This window comes from Pollicipes pollicipes, unplaced genomic scaffold, assembly GCF_011947565.3.
Source record: "Pollicipes pollicipes isolate AB1234 unplaced genomic scaffold, Ppol_2.1 Scaffold_4295;HRSCAF=5057_pilon_pilon_pilon, whole genome shotgun sequence".
Classification (NCBI taxonomy): domain Eukaryota; kingdom Metazoa; phylum Arthropoda; class Thecostraca; order Pollicipedomorpha; family Pollicipedidae; genus Pollicipes; species Pollicipes pollicipes.
The window spans coordinates 29,940,722-29,957,546 of NW_023596461.1; the positions used below are offsets into that span (position 1 = coordinate 29,940,722).

Below are 16,825 nucleotides of genomic sequence, written 5' to 3' on the forward strand. Positions count from 1 at the left end.
ACCATGAGCGCGCCGCGCAGGATAATGGCGCAAATATCGCTCGAAACGTGACGTTGACATGTCTCTCCGGCGATTTCAGTGACTCGGGAGCATCCGTTTCGCGACAAATATCTGTTCTACCGGTTCCGGGACGACGTGGACGTCATGGGGTCGATGAACCCGACGACGGCTGAGAGGCGCGAGGCTGAGTCCCAGCTGCCGGCTGCACTGGCCACCCTGCAGCAACGCGCGCCAGACGCCCTCATCCGGCTCGTCCTCCGCAAGCCGTGAGTCCATCTCATCCTCCGCAAACGAGAGTATCACAGATCCTCCGCAAATGAGACTCCCATTCATCCTTCGCAAACGAGAGTATCACAGATCCTCTGCAAATGGGACTCCCACTCATCCTCCGCAAACGAGAGTCTCACAAATCCCCCGCAGACAGGACTCCCACTCATCCTCCGCAAATGGGTGTCACACATTCTCCGCAAACGGGAGTCCATCACATCCTACGGGTACGGGTGTCCCGCACATCCTCCGCAAAAGAGGAGTCCCACACATCCTCTGCAAACGAGAGTCCCACACATCCTCAGCAGACGAGAGTCCCACTCTTTCTCCGCACACCGTTAGCGAGACGCAGCTGCCAACCGTAAATCAAAAGTGCAGTCTTCAGACTGTCGATGCTGTCCATCATTCTCGCCTTCTTACCTATGAGATGTGACCTGATGCGCTACTCGCTGCATAACTGCAAATCAAGCACCCATTGCTCTTCACAACAGCCGCCGGCTGAACTTACCGTGACTAGCAGAAGGTCACGTCCGGGAACTTGCATTTCTCCGAAAGCTTCCGATTACATTGGCTACGGGAGCAGACTTGGAGTCTTGCTCCAATTTCGGCCACTGCATATGTCAGTGTGACAGTTTGAACGAGTTAGCGCCATGCACGTAAGGGTGGCCTCAGGACAGGGTCTCCGGCTGGGACGCAAGGCTGTTTCAGAAGAGCATTAACAACGTACTATTCCGCTTCGCAACAGCGACAGACGGAGCCAGTAAGACGCCGTTGTTTTCCATCGTTTATCCATCACGTCATCTAATGGCGTTTCACGTCGGGTCAGGTTGCAAAGCTCCCAGTCCAGCCCGGCTCCAGCACGGTTCGTCGCGTATTGAACGTCAGTCTGAAGTATTCTCTACATGTGGTGACCGTGTCGGACTGGAAGTCGGCTGCGTCTGGGCCGGACGGACCTCCAACCCCAGATGTGACCAGGTGGTCGTGCTGACCCCGCGGCGTCCCTGCAGGTCGAGCCAGCGCTCCTGCGAGGACCTGGAGATGGTGTACGAGGAGCTGATGCACATCAAGGCGCTCTCGCACCTGACCAACTCGGTGAAGCGCGAACTGGCCGGGGTCATCGTCTTCGAGTCGCACCTGAAAGCTGGCACCATTCGTGAGTTACTCTTGAGGGCGGCCATTACAGGAATGACACGTGAAGGCGGGTAAAGTCTATACACCACACATGAGGGCGGACAGCATTCATGAAACACCCAATTGTTTTTACCATCCATGACTCGGCCAGAAGGGTACTGAAAGAAGGTGAGCACCATCCCTGAGTCACACCTGAGGGCGGGAAGGTGGTGTCATCCCAATCAAGACGGGCACCATTCGTAGGTCGGCCGGAATACATTCTTATATTCAACACGCGCCGACTGACGTCAGCACATTGCGGCTGATTTAGTTGCTTCATGCGGAAGCAGAATGCGGATGCAAATTTAGTCGAGTTTCCCTTGATGACGCTCTAGGGAGAGTTGAAGTTGCCCTTAGTTGAACACGATCTTTCAAAAATGTTGCCGATGCGCTATGCATATGAATTTTGCCAGCAGCCGCGAGGCTGAGCGGAAGACGTTTAACACGCGCCCGGGTGGCCGGCTGGATACTCTTCGCTCGCGTGGGGGGTCAATTTGACCCCCTCTGAGATCTTGAAAACTAACAGCTAGAGACACCAAATTCACAGGGTGTAATGACCTGTACGTGAACTCACTTAGGTCATAGTCTGAGGTTCCTAGGTCATGACCTTCGGATCAAATAAGGTCAAAAAGGTTAAATTCCAGGTTGGTCTTTTAAATGTCCCTAGAACCTAGAAAACTGTTTCTAAGCAAAGATCACATGTTCAGTTAAGGTCAGTGACCTTGTTTGACCTTTTGAAGGCCATAGTGACCAAAACCACACAAGACTGCTATGGGTTTTGCATTTGAATAAGCGAGAAAGATTACTCTAGGCAGTATGTTTCTAAATACAACATGTTGACCTGGATCATCTTAGGTCAATTACCTCTTCTAACCTCTAAGAAGTTAATGAAAGGTGCATAATGCGGTTCCTGCTGTCAATAAATTCGAAATTAGCACCAAAAGCCATCCCATACAGCAAGCCCTAGGGCAATAAAACAGTTTGACTTTGATCTTGGTCTGACCTTCATATCTGACCTCAGTTCGATGTAATTTACTCATTCAATTGTTGTGTTGCCTAAGAAAGCATCTCAGAGGCGTATGGATTCGTCTAACACTGCGTTGTTGCATCAGATTGAAGGATTCCCTAGAAATTCACTTTGCTGAAACCATGGACTGATTTTGACCTCCCATAGGTCAACAACCTTACAAAATACATCTATATTTTTAAAATCAAACGATCTGCTATTCAATTTCCGACAACTATGCAAAATTTGGCGCGGCCACGCCACACCGTTCGGAAACCATTCAGGAATAACATTCGGGGGGTAAATTTAACCCCCACCCGAGCGCGTGTTAAACCACGGCCGCCTGGGGGTCAGAAGTGTATCAATGACGTGTGATTACGGTAGCTTGCATCACGCATCACTCCACATTTGCATATTGCAGCAGTTCGATGTAGGTTCAAATTTCTCCGTGAGTGTCAGGAATTGCTTCTGAAGCCTGCTGGGCGGGTCCACCACAATTTCAGTACCTTAAAGTTGACCAAGCTGGAACCTTCTATAAAGAAAACTTTTTGAAGTTTGTTTAGGGCATTGATTTATTATGTCATTAGTAAAGAACTACTGTGGTTTTGTCTCTTGACTCCCGCTTCATCTTCCCGTTTTGGGCTGCCATCTAGATGTAATTTAGCAAATGTTTTGGCTGCCTGTCAGTCAGTCATCCAAACAACAGACGTTTGCACCAACTCAGCACCGTAGGTCATGTTAGATGGACTAATACCTGTCAAATCAGGATGGTACGTTACACACATCTAGAACAAATAAGTCGGCATAACAGACACATGTTCGTGTTCGTCTACATGCCATGTGAATGGAACGAGCAGGCAAATCTCACCAAACGAGGTTACTCGACCTTGCACTGGCATGGCTGTGACTTTGCCCAGAATTTTTAAACTCATGGTACGATTCTGAAGCGCGGATACTCACTTCTGTTCGATTTCGGCGGCAAAGCTGAATGATCGCTACGACCTTTGCTAAGTTGCTATGAAGCTGCTGAAGATAACGACAATTTTGCACTGACTTTTTCCGTGACCTGTGGCGTCTTCGGTCCCATTACGGATGTCTGCTTTAAGTTACTGGACGAAAATGATCAACGCTACGACTTCCGTTTCAATTTTTCTATGCGATGGGAACGGCTGGGTCCAAAGCCGCTGTAAGCATTCACTTATTCCGCGGCGGGTGACTTAATGCCTAGACAGTACGGGCTAAAACACTAGATTCATCTTGAGGAGGTCTTAACAGTATTACGTCACTTACAAACCGGTCGTATCGCTGTCAAGACCGCCAAAACTGCCAGTGGGCTTACTCATTTAAAAATGTTTTTGATCATAAAATATGGGGTAATGCCAGATCAAATGTATAAAATCCCAGAGCCTTTTCCTGATGGTATGGTGCATTTGTTTTTAGTAGGAGTTGTCTCTTTACACTGCGATAATTCTGTCAACTTTGGCTTTAACTCTGGTCGAATGAGAGCCTGTACCACTTGACGGTGCTTTCATTTGGGCAGCGTTTCAGTCCATGTCATTACAGCTCAGCACTGGGCTGTTGTTGTTGTTGATTGGAGTTTTAGGGCGCGTCGACTACTGCGGTCATTTTGCGCCCAGCACTGGGCTGAGCGTTGCCGGCACGTAAATGTAACCAGATAGCTCCAGCGATGGCAGGGGGTGCCGTGGGTGCAGTCAGTGGTTGCAGTCAGTGGGTGCAGTCGGCTACCCTCGTCGGGTTGCCGCACTTCCAGCGCTCCGCCGCGCCCCGCACCTCTAATTGACCAGGCCGGCAGCGTCCGCTATGTCTGACGACGCGGAGCGAGCATTATTACAGCGCGGCAGGTCGCACCGGCCGGCCGCGCTGCCGCCGCCGACCCCCGAAACGGTTTGTGTCGAGGCAGCGGCTAGCGGTCGGCGGCCGGCGGCAGCTGACCCCTCCCAGGCGGCCTGGGCAACGCTTGGCAGAGGGCCGGTGCTCCGTTGCACGGCGTCCATGCCGCCCACGGCTGCGGGTGACACCTAGAGACTTAACCAGTCCGTCTCTCGCCTGATTTAACAGCCCATGGGCAGTGCGAGGAAGCTCGGGAACAGTGCATCGGTGTGACAGTTATTGCCGCTCGGATGGCCGATCTTTCTCCAATCCACACAGATGGCATCCGTAGTGGAAGTCAGTTGAACCCGGCCTAAGCAATGGCACTTTGTGCTGGTAGTCACCCAAATTAGCGTTGGCTGTGCGATATTGGTGAGAACCGCCAATAAGGCACACTGGATACAGAAGACGTTGACACCCGTTCTGGGGATGGATATTGGCTTTACATTTGATTAACGTCCTCCGTCGCCAGAGGACCAACGTGTCGTTAATTGTGTCTCCTTTCGGTGTGGACCCATCTGGATGTTCCGTTGCAGTCGATTGTCGCACGTCTAGGTTCATGCATTGTTCAGTTGTTCAAGGACTCGTGCATGTTGTCTCTGATCGCGCAGCTGATGAACTGTGGGGCCGATCGTAAAGCACTTTAGCGACGTTTTCCCGAACCCTCGACATGGAAATTAACATGTCATACACACGATGTTTATTGTGACGTAATATGTCACATGCCGCCTCCGACGCCCGTCCACAATGGCACTCCGCGTGAATGAGTGCCTGCAAGGCTCGTCCTCCTCGCGAGACCCGGATGGTACGACCGGTGTGTCACCTGTTCACAGTGTTCCACCAGGGGGACGAGGGACAGTCGTGGTACATCATTCTGCGCGGCTCCGTAAACGTAGTCATCCACGGCAAAGGCACCGTCACAACGCTCAGCGATGGAGACGACTTTGGGAACCTGGCCCTCATCAACGACGCGCCAAGGTACATCTGCGCGCCGCTGAGGAGGCTCGACGGGCATCGGGGAGGAGGAAGGGGGGGGGGGGGTAACAGATGCGTATCGCTGACGCAATGTGGGGTAGCGCCATTTGTTGAGCGCTTCAGAGAAAACGAGACATTGGGGTGTAAGTGGGTCACGATGTAGCTGCAGGTGCTGAACAGAAATAGCGCAGTTAATCAAGTAGAACAAATGAGAATCAAGAACATGACATTGAATTTGTATTCTACACTACACCAGTGATCGAAAGCCTTGAGGGCTGTCCTCTGCAGCAACCACGGTCGTTTACCTAGACGTAGAGGTCAGGCAGTCCGTTCCCGTAGTCAGACGTAATTCACTTAACGTTCCACGTTTTTAGAACTACTGACGTCATTTATACCCAGCCCATGCACAAGTGATGCGTAAATATTTCGAGAACTACAAGTGACCCATCCCCTCAGCTACAGCGTCAATTCGGACACGACCAGTCTGGAACCTACTCTAACGTCGTAAAGACGTTTCATGATCTAAACAAACGCTCGCGTATTGATTAAAATATTTACTAGATAGTTAAATTTTGTTGTCTAGCACAGTCTTTTACACATAAAAGCAAATACATGGTTACAGGTGAGCTTATTTCATCATATCTGATACTGGTCTCAATATTTTAAAACGTGAAACATCCCCTTTAAGCAATTTTAGGGAAAACCAGCCAACACATGTTGAGCAAGTCATTGCTGACATCTTGGTAATCTTCCCGCGCAATTTTCCGATTGTGTGCGAAATTCAGTCAATACATGGAGCGAACATGAACTGTATGCTGGCGAACGTCGTAATGCCTGGTGCTACAGTATCGTCCATCACGGGAAGCCATCTGGACCTACGAAAATAAAGAAATGTCTAGTGCTGTTCCAAAATTTTGAATTATGGACTCGCAATCAAGTACCTTCTCTATGATGTCCCGTTGGTGATACATTTGCATACCTCAGTGATATTAGCATTAATATCAAGTTTCACCAGAGCATGTTTTGAAATTTGCTGCAAAGGTGGCGCACTCCACGCTCATCCGATCTTCACATAAGTTTCTGATGCAGCTCGTGAAAAGCAATTCGAGCTTTGCAACAGCCGCCAAAGAATTCCTGGATTGTGATATAAGTTATAGTTTGTATTGTTCTAGGTTAAGTTCTAGATATAACCAGAGTGGTGTCGTCAGCTGGAATCAAAATAACTCCGGGACACTTGATGATGCATATATAAATGCAAATTTCACGTAAATCCATATGTTTATTCTCTTAGATAAATGCTGTCAATGGAACCGTTGCAGGTTTATATAATTTTTTGTGCTCAATGATTTCCAAAATTGTTCTCTGAGAAACACCAGCTGGCAGAAGGGCCAGCTCGTGTTTCTTGGACAAGCGAAAGTAGGCAAAACGTTAACTGACAAGTTCAGCTCACATAACGGGCACGGTTTCATAACTCATTTCTTATACAGAACTTCTTGCGTTGCTGTTGATGCATAAAATTTGCTAATTTAAGCATTACAACTGGTATAATTCACTGTCATCTAGCTTTTTCTGGAAAGGGTAATATGGTTTCCTGTCATCTGTTTTTTCTGGAATTGTTCATCTGAAAAGTCAGTAAGACAGCTTCATTCGATATGGTCTGTGTTGTAACCTCGGCTCGGCATTACCCATTGTTTCTTCTATGTTGCGTATCATAAATTCATAAGTTCATTGTGACCATTTCAGTAAAGAGACGGACGTGGATTTGTTTTCACTCTGACTACTGCTGACAGAGTAACAACGTCCCACTTCCGGCATGATCAAACGCGTAGAAATTCAATCATACCATGTATGCAGATGCACGCACAGATGCTTGACTTGCATATTACAGTCGGCTGCGTGTTGCATAATATACGAGCGTGCCGAGTAGCTTACCAGAAATGCGATGAAATTACGCTACCGATTTGAATATGCTCCATGCTCCACCGCATTCCCACTTGCATATTCATGCCATGGTAAATACGAGTACGAAGACATTCTGGAATAATATTGCTTTCACCTAGCTTAAGCAGCGCAAAAGTTTCCAGTTTTCCCACTTCAGATGAACTGTTATCGGGCGGCCATACATAAGCATGCGCGGTTGGCGCCGTCGCTGTGGTCGGCCCAGTCGTTGTCTAATGGCGGTGTCCGTCTGTCTAATGGCGGTGTCCGTCTGTCTAATGGCGGTGTCCGTCTGTCTAATGGCGGTGTCCGTCTGTCTAATGGCGGTGTCCGCGCTCGCCAGGGCGGCTACCATCGTCTGCCGGGAGAACAGCTGTTTCTTCTTGAGAGTGGACAAGGAAGACTTCAACCGGATCCTGCGCGACGTCGAGGCCAACACCGTAAGGCTCAAGGAGCACGGCAAGGACGTCCTGGTGCTGGAGAAGCTAGCTGAGCCCGGCTCGGCTGCCCAGTTCAAGTGAGTCGCGCGTCGCTGGCATATCACGCGCCAGAATCGTGACGTCAGCGTTCAAGTGAGTCGCGCACTGTTCATAAGCCACGCACTTGCGTCGTCACATCACTGGACAGAGGCGACGAGCCTGCCTCCCCGTGCGGTTCGAAATCGTGGACGCGGGCCAGAACTTAATGGACACTACTGAAACTTATATGGTTTTCCGTACTAAGCTGTGAGATTGGAAAACTGAGGTTCAAACATTATTTTCAGCGAACGTTCCAACAGAACTGGTAGCTGTGCAGCGGTGGAATGTCTCGTGACAGTGATGCAGGCACCGAATTGTCACCAAGAATCTCTGCCGGGCAGACCACTTTACTCAGCATCTGCGATCGCCTGTTTTGCTATGCAGTAACAGCTATGAACTATGGTTGTAATACTTCGTTTTCCCCATTACAATGTCCATGTTGATTCCCGGACAGAACAGTCGAAAGGACAAAAGCAATATTTAAAAGCCGTAACGAAAATACACGAACACAATGGTACAAAAGACTACAAGTCGACAAAGATCAAGTTCGAATCGGGCCAAAACCAAGGAACAAAAATCAGGTGAAATAAATTTCAATGGAGATGGAACTCAAATCTGAAGCAGATCGAAAGATAAAAGATCGAGCCAGTCAAAGGTTGCTTACAATGATACAAGGCTAAACGGCAAAAGTTTATTCGGAAAAAGTTGAAGGACAAAAACTCAGAAGGGATCAAAACAAATCTGCACTATGCACTACTAAAATATCAATGAAATATGCACATTTATGAGCCCTGCAGAGGAGCAAAACTCAGAAGGTATCAAATCGAATCGCAAACATCCAAAGGAATAAAGTCGACGGCGACAAAATAATAGAATACACTGCAAAGGCCAATAGTCGACAGGGCTTACACTTGTGTTGAAAAAGTCGTGAGGAAAAAATGTAAACAACAACGGATGTAACATCGAAAGATAAGTTAACGAACAACAAACCGGCATTGATGAAATCGATTGAAGGCAAGAGATTCTTCATGGTTTGATGTCTGGCAAGAAAGTGATTTTCCCGACTGCACTGGGATGCGCCCGCTGGCTCAATGGGTTAACTCCTTATCATCCCTGGCCCGCCCACGCCTACCCAACAAACGTTCCCAGCAGGAAGCAACCCCTTGAAACTTTACGACCAAACCATACCAAATGCGTGTAAAGACTATGGCTGGTCAGGTGGCTGATCTGCTATAGATAGCCTGCTAGCTACAGACGCCCACGGATGGAGGCGGCGCAGAGCGGCGGCAGCTGTCGCTGCTATGGATAACCTGCTAGCTACAGGCGCCCACGGCAGGAAGCGACGCAGAGCGGCGGTGCCTGTCGTTGCTATGGATGGCCTGCTAGCTACAGACGCCCACAGCGGGAGGCGGCGCAGAGCGGCGGCGTCTGTCGCTGCTATGGATAACCTGCTAGCTACAAGCGCCCATGGAGGGAGGCGGCGCAGAGCGGCGGCGCCTGTCGCTGCAATGGATGGCCTGCTAGCTACAGACCCCCACGGAGGGAGGCGGCGCAGAGCGGCGGTGCCTGTCGTTGGTATGGATGGCCTGCTAGCTACAGACGCCCACAGCGGGAGGCAGCGCAGAGCGGCGGCGTCTGTCGCTGCTATGGATGGCCTGCTAGCTACAGACGTCCACGGCGGGAGGCAGCGCAGAGCGGCGACGTCTGTCGCTGCAATGGATGGCCTGCTAGCTACAGACGTCCACGGCGGGAGGCAGCGCAGAGCGGCGGGGTCTGTCGCTGCTACGGATGGCCTGCTAGCTACAGACTCGCACGGAGGGAGGTAGCGCAGAGCGGCGGCGCCTGTCTATGTTGTTAGTTGTTAGTTGCTGGACAGACACGTGCTTTTTTCCCAACGTTGGTTCCTGGTTTCCACCTCTACTGTGTGAAAGTAAGATCTTGGCTGCTTGGTTCCAGTAGTTATTTTATAAACCCGCCGTTTGGTTTCCGTATCCTACTGGTTGTTTTGCAAAAATAATATCCTGCTTCCTGGTCCTCGCTGGTTCTTTCACCAGTACAGTACTTGGTTGTCATTGGCTTTCCACAAACAAGAGATCCTGGCTTCCTAGTTCCGACAAGTCCTGTTCCAAAATACCAGGGTCTGGTCATGGCTTCCAACAGTGTGTTGTTTAATAATGTTTTGTTTATTAATGAAATGTTTTGTAATCTTTTATTCCTGTCGACTTTAATCCTGATCGACTTTTTTCGATTTGACTTCGTCCCTGTTGGCTTTTTGCTCTTCTACTTTTCACATTTGACTTTCAGCTCTGTCGACTTTTTTCGCTCGACTTTTTACCTTTGGAACTTTTCCATTCAACTCAGTGTACGGACAGTGTCCACGTTCGCTGGCAACATGATTCCGAAACCTTGAGCGTTATTCGTAACTTGCTCCATTTGTAGTGACGTCCACTGTAGTCACGTCCACTGTAGTCAGGTCCACTGTAGTCACGTCCACTGTAGTCACGTCCACTGTAGGCCTGCCTGTTGCCCCACGGAGAGCTTGTTCGGCCAAGTAGACAGGAGGACTGCTCCCCGGGGAACTGGGCGTCGCAGCGGAAGTCAGTCACCTCTCGTGGCCGGCGGCAAATGCACGAGCGCCGGCGGCTGAGAACGGAGCTGCAGCCGGCCGGCCGCGACTTACATTCAGTAATGGAGACTGAGTGCAAGTTAGAACAGGTTCGTTTGCCGGTTCCAGGCCAGCGCACACTGCTCCAGTTGCGGCCGCCGGTGTGCTTCCGGGCATGGCTAGCCGTTGGTGGTGCCGGACGCAGAAGATTCCTTGTGGATCAATTGATACTTGTGCAATCATATAGCTTATCACCAGGGGACGTGGCATGATTGTCTCGTACACTTAATGTGAGGGACAACATCTAACAGAATAAGAACATATAACAAAGGCCAAGCTCATACCCCGCGGTTGGTCGGAAAGAATTTCATATTTGTTACCTGACCCAAAGCTTACTTATGCAAAACTGTAAATAAAGAAGTAGCATGCTCCACACCTGTTCTACGAAACACAGCGATCTTCGATTTTATCCCTACTGATTGACCGATTTTGATGATTGATTCGACCTTCTAGGTCGAATCACCGTTTCTCTTAGAACGGCGTTAGTGCTTAGGTTCTCATCTTGATGATTGTCGCGTTATTCTGAAACACGGTGCCAAGAACTTCGACGTGGACTGTCATCTATGCTGTCATTAGAACCTGTCTGCACAAGAACAGTGTCCAGAAAGTGTCAAGTGTGTGCCAACAGTGTCAATGCACTGCACCAAGAACTGGTCACACGTTGGCAAACTCTGTGGCAGTCGCAGATGATTTATCACACATGCGGGTGCGCGCGAATATCCGAGCTTTGCGCTATGGCTCAGCACCGTGACCAATAAAAGACCCGGAACATGGGTGCAAATTTGTTGCAGTGCTAAATTATGTTACTTACGTTCGTCAACGTGGGAGAAAATCTAGCCTGCGTACGTTTTTTAAGAACCTCTGAAATTTACGGTGGAGATGCACACAACTTTGAAGAGCTGGAAATAAGTAACCGACTTGTTTTATAGAGCTAGAAAAAGAGAAATATCATAGAAGTTCATTGATCTATAGCGTATCATATTGAGGTCATGTTTGCCAGGAAATGCAATTCTTAGGACAACTTTTTCTAGTGCAACAGGAGATTTTCAGACAAAACCAGACAGGTTGTTTTGGTATTGGAGGCTGGATATATTTTTCAGAGACGATTAAACAGTTTAAGTCAGGTTGACAAATTATGCCGATTACTTTGGTGCAGCACTATGGGTTAATTCAATGTACAAAGCAAACAACTTTTCGTCGGAAGGCTTGTTTCCTGATATAGTTTTAACGATCATTTGGCATGCACTGATCAGAATCCCTTGACTCTCCATAGGCCAGATAAGATAACTGAGCTGAATGGCTGACTGATCTCTTGCTGGAACAGTTACATTGCATAAAGTTGGTTGTGTGAGAAGTTCTAAGGGTTTTTCGTCACTAAATCTGAGTTCGACCTTGGCAAAACGTAGTTGATTCGAAAGTCCCGATTTATATATCTAAAAAGTTGACGAAAACAGGTGCTCGTTTGGGATATATATCCTCACTCTATAAATTTGGTAACTCTAGCTTTCCTACTTTAAGCATGACTCCGGAAGTGTATCATATTGATTTCTCTCCCGCCCAGCTCCACCAGGACGCGTCGTATCAAACCGCCCACCCAGGCATGCGCGGCTTGATACCCTCAAATACGAATCAGTGCGGAATTCTCAGCAACGCATGGAACGCAAATTCCCTTGCCGGTTTTGTTTTGCATTCGCTAGACGTTTCTCAAATTTTCCGTTTCAGAACACCCGCAAGGTCAGCGTGTGTTGCCTCGCCGTTTAGCCCGCACCGCCGCAGAGGCTTGCTGGGGCTTGGCGATGCACCCAACCTCGGCTGGTGCCTACTGTTGTGGCCACGGAGTTCAGCTGTGACGTCACTACAGTTGTGACGTCACCAGGTATCCAGACGTCCGCCACCGTAGCTCCAGACAGCCGACCAAACGCCTTCACCACGCTGGGCGGCCCGCTCTGATGTGTGGTCAACTTTGCCATTGATTATTGACATCAAACACACTTGGGCTTTTGGCTCGCGTTCGTCAACGAATACGCGACGTTGATAGCCAGTATTGTTGGTCGCATTTCTGAAAGACGTTCGGAATGTCACGGTGTTCACTGGCCTCTGGTGTCTGGCACCAGAAGCACAGACACGCGCGGCCGGAACATCCCCAGTCATAAAGGGATGAGTCGTCAGATTAGTCTTATCCCACGAGGTACTAGTTGCCTTCTCTAGAGTGCAAGACGTCCTGCAGCAGAATGCAACCAATATTTCAGCGTTTTGCTTACGATAATCTGCCCTGCTGGTGCTACATTAGTGCCTATCACGAAAACACTTATCTTACACCACATTGATCACACTGCTGCGATCTTTTTCATACCGGTCCAAATCACATTAGGGGACACTTGATTTGTTAGTCTAAGAAATCCGTAGTTGATTGCCATGTGTAATCCTGACTCATCTATTCAGCTGCTATAATTTCTAATCTCGGTCATCCGCTCAGGGTTTTAGTTCACCGATAGGTATCAACACTGCTTGAAGAACAGGTGGATGTAATTCCTTGCCGAACACTGGTACTAGCGTCAGCGAAGTAACTGCTCAGATGCGTATATGCACGCTCTTACCAAACGTCGGAGCATTGGATGCATTGCATCGTCGGCTGGTGTCTGGCACAGCCGAGGCACCTCCGTGTCCGCGGCAATCTGTGACAGTCAGCCGGGGTCTCCGCGCCTCCCCGTCTCCCTGTGACACCACCTGAAGGTTAGGTCATCCCATCCAGAGAGGAGAGGCATGAGCGCGAGAGGTAGTGTCTCAGAGTCTAGTTCCTCTCTATCTTTCTGACTCTCTTCTCTATCTCTTCTCTCTTCTCTTTAGGAGCGCTCTCTCTCTCTTCGCGCTCTCTCTCTCTCTCTCATCTCTCCTCTCGGGAGAGAGCTCTAGAGGATCTCTCTCGCTAGCTCTCCTGCATCTCTCGCTCTCTCTCTCTCTCTCTCTCTCTCTCTCCCCTCTTTCTCTTTCTCCCCCCCACTCTCTCTCTCCCCTCTCTCGCTCTCCCTCCTCTCTCTTTCCCCCTGTCTCTCTCCTGCTCTCGCTGCCCCCGTGACAGATCGTTCTATTTTCGCTGCAAGGCCGACCCGGTATATTGCATGGCGTCTGATTAGCGCCGTGCGCCCGCCTGCCAGAGCGACAATCACCGAAGGGCGCTTCCAGCCGCAGTCGGCCGCGTCACCGACTGGGCCCGTGCGACGCGCATTACTGCCCCGAAGGCCCTTCTTACTGCCGTGTCGGTGGCTGCGCATCTGCTGTCCCGGGAGCCTGGCCTGTCGCTGGCCGATGTTGGTTGCGCCTGATTCTGATGTCCTGACAGCCAGTCAGTGAGCCTTGCCAATATCTCGCTGCTGGTGCCTTGTTTTCGACCCGACCTAAGCACCTCGTTGAGTAGCAGTGTTGCTGTTCAGAGTTATGAGTTTTTCTGGAAATAGGTGACCATTATGCCAGGAGGTGGTGGGTAAACGATGACATCGAGAGATGATCTGGCTATATAGTAAAATGTCCGGCGTTTTAAGAAAGTCCCGTGGCCGCGACTGGCTTTCACGGCGGGCGCGGTCACCTGCGTTGTTGAACAGGGTTCGGCCGGCCACAAATTTGGGGGCACCGCAGCGAGCCACTCGTGTCCATGATTTGTTCCTAGTCAGTACACTGTCAAGATGTAGGTGGGATGCCAAGATGAGGTCATACGAGGTCAACATGACATGCAGTAAGTTAGTCATGTAATACATGCTTCCGGATTGCTTATCCCACAATATAACTACCTTTAAATTTTGCATCGGGTCATTTTAGTGCCTGACGAGATCAAAACCTGTAATTTGTCGCAACCTATTCTGACATTTGAAAGGCATTCAGTAGCCATGAGCAGGTTAGCGAAATGTATTTTGAACCCGCTGTGTAAATTGAACCCTCTGCTCATGTCTTGTCTGAAATGCAGGCTTCATAGTTTTCAAAGGGGTAAAAGTTGTAATTTGCTGGCAATAGTGGAAAGTAACCTTTTTGTGACAACTAGACAATGCCCAGCGTACAGATCACCTTTATCATTAGAGAGGCCCTCCTGGCCTCTCTGGCCTATCAGGCCAGAGAGGCCTGATCTGGTCAGGCCTATCAGGGAGGCCATAGCCAGGAATCGTCAAAGGGGCTACGGCCAGGCCTCGCCAAAGAGGCCAGGGCCCGGGTTTGTCAGAGAGGTTAGGGCCAGGGCTCGTCGGAGAGGCCAGGGCAGGGCTCGTCAGAGAGGCCAGGGGCAGGGCTCGTCAGAGAGGCCAGGGCAGGGCTCGTCAGAGAGGCCAGGGGCAGGGCTCGTCAGAGAGGCCAGGGGCAGGGCTCGTCAGAGAGGCCAGGGCAGAGCTCGTCAGAGAGGCCAGGGGCAGGGCTCGTCAGAGAGGCCGGGGGCAGGGCTCGTCAGAGAGGCCAGGGCAGGGCTCGTCAGAGAGGCCAGGGGCAGGGCACGTCAGGGAGGTCAGGCTCATGGCTTGTCAGAGGGGACAGGAGGGCCAGGCTTATCAGGGAGGCCAGGGCCCGGGCCCGTCAGAGTGACCATCGAGTTTGGCATAGTAAGTCAATCACGGAAGCTGCATGCGACGAGTGACGACGGCCAGGATGAGCCCGCACTGGCTTGTCAATAACAACACTCGCGCGCCGTACAAGACTAACACCCAGAGCTTCAGTTGAGAGCTCAGAACATGGCCAGCGGGCCCCACGTTTGTAGCCACATACTGTCCTCGTCCAACTTCGCAGTTCCATTTTATGTTTCAGGAGGTGCACGATTGTATTTAAAGAAATACTTGAAGAATTTACACATTATAGTAGATTGAATACTTTTTATCGTCAAACAACATCTTGCGGTATGTGTGTGGGTCGATTCTTTTGACTTACACATCATGTGCATCGATGGTTGACGGCGTATTTGCCCACGGCAGTGGGGTGACGCTTGTGACTGTCCAGCGGCTGACAAAAACTGACGCTTTGATCCATGTCGGTCGTGTGTTACGTTATTATTTTGCCCAGTGCCCAACTAGGCAGAGGCTTGAACGTGTGGTGGCCTGCTTTTTTTCTTGAAAATGTTCGGTGTGCAATATCTATGATAATTTGATAGTTCTTGGTACTCAATTTCTGTTCTTGCAATCATGCTCCTGTTGTGGAAGTAAACGGGTTTGTACAATCTGTTCCCTGTGACGTAGCAATGGAGGTGACGACGTGCTACAGCTTAAACGAGTTTTGTTTGTCTACGAAGAATTATGTTCTTGCTTTCGTACCTGCGTTTAAAACTCCGTTTAGTGCACCCATTCTGTTCAACCGTTGTATCGTACCGTGCACCTTGGCTAGCCGTAACAGTTGTGTGCATAGCCAGAATGATGGCGTAATTACATTCTGTTGTGCAGAGTGACAGCGAAGGTACGCTTGCAGGTATTCGGTGATGGCGGGCACGCCTCAGAAGATGCTAGAGCATCTGCTGGAGACTCGCTTCAGTGGCTTCTCCGAGACCAAGACATCCGAGATCACTATAAGTGATCTCTTCCTGGATGACTTCCTCCTCACCCATGTCATCTTCTTCCCGTTCAAGGATCTCACTGAAGAGCTCATCAACAAATATCCTTTTATTTGTTCGTCGTCTTCCTTCGTCTGTTGTCGAAGACGGACCCGGACTCGGACATGTGCGTACTTCGGTGAGCTGGCTGCCGAAGAAGCCAGCTCACAGCTCAATTAAAAGTCTCGTCTCAGCACGATTGATGTGTTGGCTAGTCCGACATGCGGTTTAAAAAAGGTACTTTCGTTATTTAGTTATCCGCACCGGTTGACGCGCGGCCAGGGAAAAAGCGGATAACAATGAAGGTAGCCCTATCGCACAGATCCAGTCCCTGAGTCGAATGTAACCAAAGTAAATGACTGAAGGACGGTGTCGTTTTTTGGACAACGTCAAATAGTTTCATAATATGGTCCAAGATTTCTTTCAAAAAGCATGCCGTAATATTCTGACATGTCATAAATTTGTCCTTTCCGAATCTCAGTTTGTTAGAGCGTCTGCCTATTGCGAACCAAACCATGGCGGGATAGGTTCGAGGCGGTTTAGGCGCTCGTTATTTGCCGTTGACTGGTATGGCATGCGGCCGGGGGCAACGATCCTACAGAAGGTCAGGTGACGTCATATAGAGGGAAGGACGAATCGTGCCGAGCATTGCGGCGTGTTCAACTTTCACCTCCAATTTGTGCCGTTGACCTGGATTTGCACGATCGGATGGTAGGGGTCAGGGTTCACACAAGTATTGCTTAGTGTCAGCTCTGATCCCAGAATTAATTCATTCAAAAGGTCCGGATTAAATCTTGACCAAAAACCACAGAGACAGACAGACAGACAGATGGACAGACGGACAG

General features: G+C 49.8%; 1 protein-coding gene across 1 annotated transcript in view; it reads left to right on the forward strand.

The window, feature by feature from the left end:
• Positions 1-79: 79 nt before the first annotated feature.
• Positions 80-16,825, forward strand: part of Epac (Exchange protein directly activated by cAMP) — a gene marked incomplete at its 5' end in the record, with an annotated part of 38,119 nt that continues 21,373 nt past the window's right edge. Inside the window, 5 exon segments of the mRNA XM_037219675.1 lie at positions 80-266; positions 1,275-1,420; positions 5,167-5,311; positions 7,590-7,763; positions 15,860-16,042. Of these exon segments, the coding sequence (XP_037075570.1) occupies positions 80-266; positions 1,275-1,420; positions 5,167-5,311; positions 7,590-7,763; positions 15,860-16,042 (835 nt within the window).